At 33.1% G+C, this 13,578-nt stretch overlaps 1 protein-coding gene across 10 annotated transcripts in view; it reads left to right on the forward strand.

The window, feature by feature from the left end:
- SCYL2 (SCY1 like pseudokinase 2) overlaps positions 1-12,496 on the forward strand; it is an 84,772-nt gene extending 72,276 nt beyond the window's left edge. For 5 of the 10 annotated variants that reach the window (XM_058308600.2, XM_058308599.1, XM_071219023.1 and 2 more), the window contains 7 exons: positions 775-907; positions 2,694-2,812; positions 4,649-4,749; positions 6,458-6,524; positions 6,672-6,755; positions 8,446-8,565; positions 9,302-12,496. In XM_058308600.2, the coding sequence (XP_058164583.1) occupies positions 775-907; positions 2,694-2,812; positions 4,649-4,749; positions 6,458-6,524; positions 6,672-6,755; positions 8,446-8,565; positions 9,302-9,946 (1,269 nt within the window). In that variant the 3' untranslated portion in view covers positions 9,947-12,496. Of the gene's footprint in view, positions 1-774; positions 908-2,693; positions 2,813-4,648; positions 4,750-6,457; positions 6,525-6,668; positions 6,756-8,445; positions 8,566-9,301 lie in introns of all 10 variants that reach the window. The other 5 variants (XM_058308598.1, XM_012529284.3, XM_058308601.1 and 2 more) reach the window with 1 other exon arrangement.
- Positions 12,497-13,578: the final 1,082 nt, after the last annotated feature.

Here is a 13,578-nt window from a genome sequence, read left to right on the forward strand (position 1 = left end):
ATTGAATAATCTCTTTAAATAGTAGCTTTAGGAAAGAGGGAGAACTGTTCTTTTGATCAGTTCTTGTATTGATGCTTGATAATGGGCATATTATTTAATTTTCATTTTGTAAAGACCATTCTTTTGATATCTCACCTACTTTTAAAAGTGGACTATAAATTTAAATAAAAATAAATATTAGCTTAATAGAAATGTAGGCAAAGATAATTTAAATGACTAATCCATTTTAGTTATAAATTTTGGTAGCAATTCCTTTTATAAAACTGAATCTAAGAATAAGTTTTACATCTTTAGATGTCTTTTAAAATTTATCATGTCCTTTGTTTGAATTTCAGAAAACAGTTGTGCACTGTTTTTCAAAAATGGAAAGTATTTTTTCATTTTTCTTGCAGAAGTGGGAATTTTTGGTAACCAAATTATTTTCAGTGAAATTGATCACTTGGTAGTCCTTTTTATAACTCCAATGTCCTCAAGGGAATGTTCTTAGTAAACACATATATAGTAAATGCTCCTTAGATCCCAATTACTATATTTAAAGTGTTGCAAAATTGAAGTCATTTCTTGTCTTTAGTGTCTTGGTCAAGCAAACATAAATTCTTTCTGGAACAAGTCAGAGAAATTAGTAAATAAGTAAACTTCCTATATTAATAAAGTGTAAGAGATTTTATTCTTGATATTTTAAATGTATATCTAAATTAAGATTAAATTTGCACTTAAATATTTTGTTCTAGTTTACAGAGACTTTAAATGACTAAGAGCAACTTCTTTTAATAGGTTCGTGTAAACTCATTAGTGTGCTTAGGAAAGATTTTGGAATACTTGGATAAGTGGTTTGTACTTGATGATATTCTACCTTTCCTACAACAAATTCCATCCAAGGAGCCTGCAGTCCTCATGGGAATTTTAGGTAGGTGAAAACATAATGTTATTTTATGCTACTTGATCATTTTACAGTCATGCAAATTTTCTAATCTATAAAATTATAGTGCTCTTCTTTCATGTGTATAGCATTCAGTAATTAATGAATGATGGCGTAAATACTGTAATAAACTTCTCTTTGTGTTAATTTTAGCAAAAACAATAGAACCTTGATATTTACAAGGAGAAAAGACGTTAGGGAATCCTAGCTTTACAAATATCATGATAGACCTACATTTTCCCTATAAAAAATGCATAGTAAGAGAGGAGAACAAAACTACTTCAAAGGCTGATGCCAGTCTTAATAATAATACCTGATAGCTATTTAGTACTCTTTTTTAAGAGGCACTGTGGTACATCTTTTCTTCGCATTATCTTATTTTGTCCTTCCCCAAATCCAATAAAATAAGTACTAATATTTCTCTTTTGCAAGGAATATGAGGCTTAGAGAAGTTAAGCTATTCAAGGTGACACAACTGATAAGCTGTAGACTGGTTTTTTAATTTAGATATGTTTAAAGCTGTATGAAGGCTGATGAAGCCATATTGTTCTATAACTACAAGTTGCTCTTTCATTTAACTCTGAAATTGCTTAGAAATAGTTAAAGCTACAAAAACGCCATGGAACTGCTGTACTAATAGAAACAAGACATAGCTATAGAACTAATAAAACATTAACAGACTTATTTTTTACTAAATGTAAAGTTCTTGTTTAATTTTTTAAAAAGATCATATTACTCAGCTGTATATTCTTAACACCTACTGTAGTGCTACTATAGTAAATATTTGTATAAGTGATCAGAAAGTATTTATTGTGGACTTCTGTAATAAGTCCTTGTGTGATATGATATGAGACTTTTGTGCTCACAGAAGTTAATTTTCTTGAGAAGGAGTTTGGTGTAGTAGAAAGAGCCTTGCTCAAATTCTGGTTCTTTCAGTTCCTAGAACGACTTTGAATATCTTATAAAATGAGGATCAAAATAACATCATTAATAGGACTCTTGTGGCAATTCAGTGAGACAACTGAAGGGAAAGTACTGAGGCTAGTGCTCAGCAAACAAGCATTTTATAGATTCTCAAAGTTTTTCTTTGGGTATATAAGTCATGTATAAATTAACAGAATAATAGGAGTTCTAAAGCTTTGGATTCTGAACCCAACACTCAGAACAAAAATGGATTTAGAGACTAAGGAGCAAATGTGCTCAGTTTGCCAAGTGAGACACTGTGGAAGAAGAGTAAAAAGCAGGGCTTTGATGGTTGAATAAGTAGGTGATGCAATAGGAAAGGGTTGTGTGGGGTTGAATTAAATCATCAGGTTTCAAAAGTATTGAGTCTGATTTGCTGTAGAAATGAATAAAGGCATAAAATATAGCGTCCCTTTGCATATACTCACACACTGTGAAATAGATGCTTCAAGTTTGAGTGAGAGGTCTGAACTGTATATTTAGGTGTTTTCAGGATAGAGGGACATCTGTAACCTTACTCCTATAATGTAAAATCTGTACTGGATATGCTTTAAATGTTGTATTATCATTAAATGTGTTCTTGAATCAAAAGAATACAGGATAACTGTCATGTTGTTTAAATCTAGACTGATGATAAAGACAAAAATTATTCTGACCCATATACATAAGAGCATTATCATTCTAAGCACTGATTGGAAAAAACTTGTAACTATACTGATAATCAAGGGATTTCATGTAAATATACTGCTTTCATGATTTGTATTAATTTTTGGTGTTAAAGTACAAAATGTGTGTTATTCTTACCTATCAGGTATTTACAAATGTACTTTTACTCATAAGAAGTTGGGAATCACCAAAGAACAGTTGGCTGGAAAAGTATTGCCTCATTTGATTCCCCTGAGTATTGAAAACAATCTTAATCTCAATCAGGTAAGAATATTATTTGTGTTTCAATTTCTTTAGCTTACTGTTTTCTTGACATTAAATATAAAAAGGTGGCACAAATAAAGTTTGGTAGAAAAGGAAAAATATGCCACAAGAGTTAAATGAAGAAAGTTTGTGGGTTCAAAGTAAAGTATTTCAGTTAGGGGTATGTGAACTGGAAGTATGGATTATTAGAAGCCTTATTGAGAGATAGAGGATGAGCAGATTTTGAAAGATGTGTATGTAAGATTTGGAGCTACTTCAAATTTGGGGCTTGGGAATTGACAAAGTCTTGGAATATATTTGGAGAGCTTATTAGTTGTCTGTGGTTGACTATGGCTGCCTAGAGGAGCCAGCACCAAATCTCGGTGCATATTTCAGTCCTTTTCTCCCATTTCTCAGCAAACTCTGTTCTTTTCCCTCATTTCCCGATAAATTCCTTTTACTGGCCTAACTAAAAAAACAAAAATCTCACACACAACAACAACAACAACAACATACATTTATTATTAAGATTCTGAGGATCAGGAAACTGGACATGGCTTAGCTGGGTACTCTGCTCAGAGTCTCTCACTAGGCTGCATTTAAGGACTAGGGTTTCCTTTGAAAGCTCAACTGGGGAAGTCTTTGTTGTTGGTAGGATTCAGATCCTTTTGGACTATTGGACTGAGGGTCTCAGTTCCTATCTGTTTGTTGGCTGGGTGCTGCACTCAGTTTCCTGCCACACGAGCCTCTCCAACATAGCAACTGCTTCCTCAAAACCATCCTGGGGTGGGGAGTAGATGTAGCTCAGTAGTTGGTTGAGGGCCTCCTTCCCAAGTACAAGACCTGAGTTCAATCCCTGGTACCTCCTAAAAAAAGAAAAAACCAAACCAAATAAAACCATCATGGGAGAGAGTCTACAAGGAAAGACAGAAGTTACAGTCTCATGTAATGCATTCAAGAAAGTGATACCACATTGCCTTTGCTCCATTTTTCAGAAACAGTCACAGGTCCCACACACACAAAGCACGAATACCAGAATGAAGGGAGAATTGGGGACCTTCTTAGAGTCTCTCTGCCAAGGGAATAAATAATCCAATTGGATATATATTATACAATAGAGGAATATTGGGAGAAAAGATAGATTGAGACCAGAATAGGTAAACTTTTTAGTGCCTGTCTGGTTTAGGTATTTGAACTTTCAAGAAGTGGTAAATGTTTGAGCAGAAGGGTAATATATTCAGATTATTATAGAATTATCTCTCTGCCTACCTCTATCACTGTAGTTATCACATCTCTCTACCTATGTATCTGGTACTTCTTTGAGATTAAAACCTCCTCAAAGGCTGGTACTATATATAGCTTATTCATTTTATCTCCAGCTGCTAGAGAAGTGCCAGAAAGAAAAACATGTATTGAATTGAAAGAAAACTTGAGGTACAGAGTAAAGACTGGGCATTTTGTTCACAATAAAACTGGTGCTTAATGAAAAATGATGGAAAAGACTGAGAAGGGTTATTGTTTTAGCCTGTCAGAGATGGATAGGCAGGCAAGACTTAAACATTAATGACTGAAACTGAGCTCGAGCAATGAAGAAAGCAAACAACTGGGAGTTTTCTGAAAGTTAAAAGCCTTATCAACTATCATATCACCACCACACAAAAACATTGTAAAAATGCTTGCTGTGATATGCTGGGCTTAAATAAATAAAGATATTCTTGTTGTGATAACACCATGAGTATATGTGGATCTTATTCTGGTAAAAATGGAGAATATTATTAACTCATTGAATTATCTTAACTGATTACATTTGCTACTAACTTGAAACACTATAAACATATCAATTTCTCATTATACCAGTTTAATTCTTTCATCTCCGTCATAAAAGAGATGCTGAATAGATTGGAGGCAGAACATAAGACTAAACTGGAGCAACTTCATGTAATGCAAGAACAGCAGAAGTAAGTAGGTTGTTAATCACATTTGGTCTAGGAGTTAGATTAAAATTACTTTATGATTATTTTCTGGACTATGGAATGGAAAAATTGCTGGATTTTAATTTGGTCATATGTGAAACGTGTTCTTCCAACATATTACTAAGTTGCACTGAGTTACAATGGGATGGCATTGAAAATCTATTCACACTCCTAGGTACAAAAGCATAATAGGGCATAATCTTGCATTTTCTTTACATAATGAAAAGTATATTTCTGAGAAATTCCCTTGTCAGCATTAGCCACTGGCATTCTAATCTTAGGTTGCTGATTTCCACAAGCATCACCAATAAATGTTTTTCAAATCTTTGAAACCCTATTGTTTTGATTTCTTCCTTTCTCTTTTCTCTAACCCCAGAAACTCATATAAAGAATTCATTTTCTCTGTAGTACACCACAGTCTGCCTGTTTATATTTTTAGGGAGGATTTTCTAAATTACTTGCAAAACGTTAGTATTCAGAGAGAAGAGAAAGGTAGAAATTATTCACCAGAGAATGCCACTTTATTAAAATTAAAGCTCCACTGTATTCTTTGCACCAAAGCCAAAGACATGATAGGATGCCTGTTAAAATTTTTCTGAACTAAAAGGTTTCTGAAAATCAGTAAATTGGTATCAATCATGAGCAAGGCCCCCAAATACAAATTCTTTAGCTTCTGCCCAAGTATAAGATAAAGGCTTGGAAGTAAACACACATGGTTTAGAATGAGGTGAAATAACCCTTTGTATGCTTCAAGTATGCTGTGACATGTAAGTATATAATGTTAGGTGGATTGACTGTATTAACATAGGTTACCTGAAAAATTATTTTTAAAAAAATTTATAACAGAAACACATTTTACTATCTAATATTTAACTTGATGGGGAATGAAGCTTCTCATTTTCTTCTGCCTGTCCAAATCTTTCCTGATTTTCAAGGCCTAATCTGGCCACATGGCGGTAATTACAATATTTATTATTAATATCATAGCTTTTGAAACTGTTCCCTACATCATATCTTTCAGTGAGACTGCTCTTTGAAGGCAAGGACCATACTTGCCTGGTTTTATGGCACAAAAACTAAATCTCAAACTGTTAGGTTTTTTTAAAAAAGTTTATATACAAATGCTAATTTTTTTATCCCTGTCCCCCCCCCCCCCTTGAGGCCTCCTTGTTGTCTGCTGTCTGTGTCCATTCACTTTGCATTCTTCTGTGTGTCTGTATTTTATTTTTTAATTTACTGCCCCCCCTTGCAGCTTGCTTGTTGTTTGCTCTCTGTGTCCATTCACTGCACCCTCTTCTGTGTTTTCACTTGTCTCCCTTTTTGTTGCATCGCTTTGCTGAGTCGGCTTTCCCTGGTGCTTGCAGGCTAGGCATTACTCCACGGCGCTTGTGGGCCAGCAAGCGAGCCTGCCTTCACAAGGAAACCCTGGGACATGAACCCAGGGCCTCCCATATAGTAGACAGGAGCCCAACTGATTGAGCCACAGCTGCTTCCCCACAAATGCTAATTTTTTGGATAAGCAGACATTAATAGTAGAAAATGATGGAAGTGGTTTTGACATTCCTTAAAGAATGAAGTCACAGTTTGTTTAGGTTCTAGCAGATTCCATGTGCCTATACTATTTTTGGTATGAATATTTTAAAAGTATACTTTTTTGTTGCTTATTTTGTTATAATTTACCTTTCTCCTGTAGATCTTTGGACATAGGAAATCCAGTAAATGCATCTGAAGAGACAAAAGTTAAAAATGTTGGGAATCAGGTAAGAGAGGAGTTAGATTATTTTAATTTTTATAGGAAGTCCTTGACAGTGTGCTTTATTTTTAAGACTTTTAATCTTTAAGCAGTAAAATCACATTTTTATTACAGTCCATTAAAAAACAGTTCACTTTTTTTTGTATTTCAGCAGACGTTTACCAGCATTGGAGCAGACCTTCTGACTGGTGGTGAATCAGACAATAAAGAGGATGGATTACAGAATAAACATAAAAGAGTAAGTTTCCTTATTCATTTAGTATTCTTATTTATGTTGTAAGACTTTCCATAAACCACAAATTTGTGTTGGCAAATGGTGTTTAGCATCTTAACTAGAAACATTCTTTATCTTTATGAAATTTAACAGTGAATGGAACATGACCCATGTTGAGAATAAACATGCTCAATATTTTGATCTTATTATGAACCTCCCACCTAGCAACATTTCTAGATTGCCTGACTGTTTTGTTCTTACTACTGCCCGTTACACCCCATGGTAAAACTTATTACTCTTTTGTCTCTGATTCTGCACCTGTGTTGGTCTGGTGTCTGAAGAGTTTGTGCTGTCCATCTACCTTAGGCTCTGCTTGATTATTGTTATTTAGTATTTTATTTTCTTTCCTACTCATCATATTCCTAAGGTTTAAATTCCAAATGTTTTCCATTCTTTTTGAGTTGAGCCCAACAACCTCAACTCTCTTCTTTCCTTTCATTCCAAGATTCTTACTTTTAAAGAGTACTGTGTAGTTATTTTATATAATGACCCTCAATTTGGGTTGGTTTCTATTTTCTCATTATTAGATTACGGTTATACATTTCTTTTGGCAAGAATACCCCAGAAATGATGATGTACCCTTCTTGGTTGATCATATCAGAGGTACATGATGTTGAGATGACTTGTTAGCAGTGAAGCAGCAATATTTTAAATATTTTTAAAATGGATTTAATTCATGTAACAAATTGATCTTAAAAAATATCTGGGTACATTTTTTTCTTTTTTGTTCATCATTAAAAATCTGATTTCTCCTCCAATTTTGAATAATAAACTATATAATGGTACTTTCCTATTGAAATTCTGTTTGGTACCCAATATAAAAAAAAAAAAAACAAATTTAAATCAGTTTTGGTCTTCTCCTGAGGGTGATTTTATTTTTTTAATCTATTATTTTTTATTTGAGAAGTTATGAGTTAACAAAATAATCATGCATACCATACAGGAATGGTATGCATGAAAATCACCTGAGAGTGATTTTCTTTTATTCATTCAGCAAATATGAATACCTGTGTGCAAAGCCAAAGGACTACTGGACATTGTAGTTTACAAAATTATAAAAGAACATACTATTAATGTGTAGTTTAGCAAGGCTGTTAAAAGAAAAAGACAGAGGTCAAATTTAGTGTGACATTAGGAGTGAAAGAACCTGTTTGGTTGGTTCTTCCTTAGTTTTTTAAATTTAAAAAATTAAATTTAATTTTTAAAAATTTTTTTAAGGAGGGTCTGGGCATTGAGCCAGGGACCTTGTACATGGGAAGCAGGTACTCAACCACTGAATGCAGCTACTCCCCTTAAAAATATTTTTGGAGTGAGAGAGATTAGAGTTGAACAATATCTCTTAATTTTATAGACTGAAATCACTTAATCATATTTTCATCGTCTGGAAAAATTCTAATGAATGGTTTTTGAATAATTGTTATCATACTGGAAATAATGTTTAAGCACAGATCCTGTGAATTGCTTCCTCAAGTTAAATCTAGTAATAACTCAAAATTTAACTTACCTGTGACAATCCAATATAGGAGTTGTTTGCTTTTCAGTTAAGTATCAAATGAGCCTTGCCTAATGTACTAAGATATAGTTTAACAAAAAAATATTTTGTTTTACAATGGAATTATGAAATTGCTTGTTTATTTTTCTATCTTGTTTTAAGGGATCGCTTACACTTGAAGAAAAACAAAAATTAGCAAAAGAACAAGAGCAGGCACAGAAGTTGAAAAGCCAGCAGCCTCTTAAACCCCAAGTGCACATACCTGCTGCTCCAGTCAAACAGGTCAGAATTAATTTCTTTTGCATAATTTCAAGCATACTACTCTTAAGGAGAAAGATAGGGTTGAGCTAAAAGTAATTTTCTGTTTTTTTTTTTTCTTTTCAGTTATAGTCAGGTTTATAACTTGAATTAAAAGACTAACCTGTATGACCTTTTATTTATTTCTTACTCTGTTCCAGGCACTGTTCTAGGGTGCTGGTGCTATGGCAAGTGGATAAGGTCTTTGCTTGTAGAGAACTTACATTCTTTTTGGTTTCAGAAATAACTTTTAATTTAAAAGATTTTCTTAAATTATTTTTTGTTACCTCTTAATCACTAAAATTCTTCCTCTGAAAAAAATGTCTTTGCAAGCCAAGAGGCAAAACTGAGGATATTTTGTGGGTACACAAAAGAATAGAGAAATTTATGAATTTCAAAAATTAGTAGAGTATAACTTTTCTAATACAAATCTACTAATGAAAAGAATGGAGTTATTGGGGGGATATCATTTTGCTTAATTGGAGTTCAAAATTAGTGGTATTTTTCATCAAATTGATTGCAAATGTTCATCTGTAAAAACCGTACAAAAATAAGTGGCAGGCTGAATTTCGCCACGCAGGCCATGGCTTGCCAATTCTTAGTGTAGAATGTTGAGCTTAATTTTAATTTGTCCTTTAGAATTTCATCTCTCAGTTGTTTAGTAAATTAATAAAACAATTTGCATTTCTTAGAGATAATGTAATTTCCTTATATTTTGCAGACTAAGGACCTGACAGATACATTGATGGATAATATGTCATCTTTGACCAGCTTTTCTGTTAGTACCCCTAAAATTTCTGCTTCAAGTACCTTCACTTCTGTTCCTTCCATGGGCCTTGGCATGATGTTTTCTACACCAATTGATAATACAAAGAGAAATTTGACAAATGGCTTAAATGCCAACACAGGCTTTCAGACTTCAGGATTCAACATGCCAGTTAATACAAACCAGAACTTCTTCAGTAGCCCAAGCACACCTGGAGTAACCAAGATGACCCTGGGGACACCTTCTACTTTGCCAAACTTCAATGCTCTGAGTGCTTCTCCTGCTGGTGCAAAGCAGACCCAACAAAGACCCACAGATATGTCTGCCCTTAATAATCTCTTTGGCCCTCAGAAACCCAAAGTTAGCATGAACCAGTTATCACAACAAAGCTCAAATCAGTGGCTTAATCAGTTTGTACCTCCTCAGGGGTCTCCAGGTATGGGGAGTTCAGCAGTGGGAACACAAATGAACATGATAGGACAATCTGCCTTTGGTATTCAGGGTAATCCTTTCTTTAACCCACAGAACTTTGCGCAGCCACCAACTACTATGACCAGTACCAGTTCAGCTAGCAATGATTTAAAAGATCTTTTTGGGTGAGGTGTCTCGCTCCTATTTTTGAAGGATTGCTTCAGTTTTAATCATGGGTGAGCTGATTTACACAAATGTAGATCAAGAGATGTAGTTGGCTTGGAGGAACTATTTCTTTGGGAATTTGAATGGTTCTGTGACAGAAAACACCTGTTTTCATGCCAGCATAGTAGTTGTATGGACTCCTAAACAGTTTTTAAAATATTGAGGATTTTTTTCCTCTTATCAGCTCTTCTTCAGGTTTTTAAAGACCCAACCCTTACCACCCTCAAAGGATAAAAAAGATAACTGAGTATCTTGAAAAGCGGAATTTTTTAATCAGATGTTTATTTTGGCTTGCAATCTTGGTGTTATTAAAAAAAAAAGAGTTGATGGTAATTGCCAAGTTTTATCTGTTAAGTAGTACATGGTACACTACCTTCACAGCTCATTATCTGCATTTTAATATGTGAAAAATCTCAATGCTGTATTGATTTGTTTGAATTACTATGACTGAGTGAGAAAATGATAATCATAAAGCCAAGGATCAGATCATTTGCTTTTTCCAGTCTCATTTACTTCTCAGATAAGCTATTGTTTAGTACAAAAGACTGGTCACATACTGCAAAATTCAACTGACCTTGGTTTCATTGGTTCAAACTAAAAGCATTACTAACCATTTTAAATGCAAACTAATCATTTTAAATTATATTTTAGCATGGTCTGCCTCAATTGGCAAAGTATTTTTCTGCATTTACCTGGATAAATTTAGAATCACTTTTTTCCTTCTGTATCACAGACAGAAGAAGTACATCCTGGTTTGTACAGATATTTGACAAAACACTCTGCTGTAATTTCCCTGACTACTGCCTTCTTATTTCATTTTGAATTCAAACTTCTGAGATTGCAGTATATATGAATTGCATTTTCAAAAAAAGATTTGTAAGAATTAAACTATATTTAATGACTAAACTTTTAAGATGTTTGCTGTATTGTTTTAAATGTAATATGCTTTACTTCTTTAAAAATGAGCATTGTATCCTTGGCTACCCACAATTAATTTTCACCTTGCCATGATAAAATCTGTTCTCTTCAGTACTGCTACTGGAGCTTCGTTCTTTTCTAGGAATTTCAGGAACCCTTTGTTCTAACATTTTAATGTCCAGAGTTAGTCATTTTTAGGAAGGAAAGAATAAATTGTTCTAATAGAAAACATTTTTAATTTTCAAAGCCTATCTGTGATGATATTTTTCTTTAATTTGCTGCTTATTCAACCACAGAGCTTTATACTATGTCATTTGTGTTTTGTTAAATTATATTCCACTATTATGTGATAAGTTTAAAACTATCTTTCAAAGAACTATGTATGTATTATAGTTGCTGCCATAGAGTTTGTGCTTTTTTAAAAAAATTATCTGGAAACAGCATTCATTTACAATCATATGAATTTTAGCGTGCTGACATTAAGTTTATTCATTGAATATGAATATTCATTGAATATGTATATGCATACTATATATTGAATATATAGTACTTAATAATTTAATTCTAAAATGTAATTTGATGGTGATATTGCTGGTCAGCATTCAGTAAGAGGATGCTCTAAACAATAAAAAGTCAACTTTCACTTCTGGTTTCTGTATGAGCTGTACTTTGTTACATGGTTTTGTTTTTTTTTTTTAGAAAAAAACAGGTAGGAATGCTGAAGAAACTTATCCAAGAAATGAAAAAATATTAGGAAGATCTAAATGTTTTTGCCAAATACATTCACAGCTTGACCAGATTATCTGTCTTGTTTATAATATAATACTTCTTTTGAAAACCAGTTTACTTATGGAATAAAATTGTTTCTGTTTTAATTTTGTAAAATAATTTGATTTCATTGTTGAAGTCCCAATTAGAAGGAAAGCTTAATATCATTTGTGTAATTTGAACTTCTAAATGTAAAAAATTTATTATTTGAAAAGATATATGTAATTCTTAGGTATTGAAATTTGCTCATTCAGTTGGAGTAATAGTGCTTCATTTTTATAAATTTCTCCTACACTTATTTTCTCCTTTCTTGAAGGCATTTTACTTAAATCATTTCTATCAGTTGAATTATTACCATTGCCTTTTTCTGCTGAGAAATTGCCTCTGAAAGATAGACTGTGCTATTTTTAGGCTTAAGTAGTTCTATATGAACAAAATACTACATGACCTTAAAATTATCCAGATATTGAGATCATTCAAGTTTCTAGGGCTTAGAGTAGAAATTGGTAGATTAAAAAGCACCTATTAGACAAATTACAAAACTTTCTCTTTTGTCCTAGTGCTAAATAAAGTGTGTGATGTATTAGAAAATGTGTTGAAGGAAATGGAAACAGACTATGTAGTTGGCTGGGGTTTAGTTTGTCTGTTTTGTTTGTTTTTTTGGAATGCTTGTAACCATTCTTTTCACCTGAATAAGTTAAGGAAGTATTTTTTTTTTAATCTATAAAATACTTCACATATTTGCTTTTACGTATTAAAAAATTAAATGTGAAAGTAGCTGATAGCAAGCACAGATTGTGCACCAAATAAATTTTAGCTTTGATAAAACTTGTCATACTAAGTTGTGATTTCATGCTTTGTCATTTACTGGTCTTGAAATAATATTAGAACAAAGATCTGTAAGTATTTAAATTATATAGGATTTTAAGAGATTACCTGTGTCATTACCTTTCAAGCTTATTGTGACAGAAATATATTTTATAATGCAAACCAGTATATAAATTATATACCTGAAACAAAAGTTTCTAAAAATAATGTCTTTAATACGTGGAATATATTCTGGTATTTCTCATCCTATTCAATTGGGATGGGTGGTGGGGGAAAGCTAATTATATTCCATAAATGATGTCATGTCTTATTTTGAATAGAACTGAAATAATTGAGCCCTGTCTCTCCCTAGGCAGATATAGAAACAGAGGGCCACCTTATATGGCCTAACCCAAGGACAAGAGGAAGTCAGATCCAGGAATACAAACTAGGTCTTCTAATCTGCTGTCCAGTGTTCTTTACTAAATTGCAACCCTTCTTTTATGAATTCTGGAGGTGCTTTTGTTGAGACTGTTTATGTAGCAAATATATGTTTAGTACTTATTGTTTACCATGAATGTATTTATATTGGAAAAAAAAAATGGTGTTGAAGGGACAAAGTAAGGAAGATGACAGAGCAGAAATGTCCATACCAAAATCAGCCTTTGGGTTACTTCTGCAAATTATAGGAGGTGAGAGCTGGGGGAGCCAGGTTAACAGTACTCCTAGTGCCTGGACATGCAACTTGGGAAGCCAAGGTGGAGCTTGTTTTATATTAGAATTTTTTCCCCTTCCAAAGCACCCCAGGTTACTCCAACCTCTCAGGCTGTGACTACCTGGGTTGCAAACCAAAAATGCAAGCCTCATATATATTTTTAAATTTTCTAGTAGCCATATGAAAAGGCCAACAGAAATAGATAAAATTAACTTTAAAAATGTTTTATTTAGCTTATCCAAAATGTCATTTCAACATGTAATTAATATAAAAACATTATTGAGATATTTTGTTCATAATGATATATATATATTTTTGGTGCTAAATATTTAAAATCCAGTGTATCTTTTATATTTAGCACATCTCAATTCAGACAAGCCACACGCTT

This window comes from Dasypus novemcinctus, chromosome 12 (assembly GCF_030445035.2).
Source record: "Dasypus novemcinctus isolate mDasNov1 chromosome 12, mDasNov1.1.hap2, whole genome shotgun sequence".
In the NCBI taxonomy this organism is placed as follows: domain Eukaryota; kingdom Metazoa; phylum Chordata; class Mammalia; order Cingulata; family Dasypodidae; genus Dasypus; species Dasypus novemcinctus.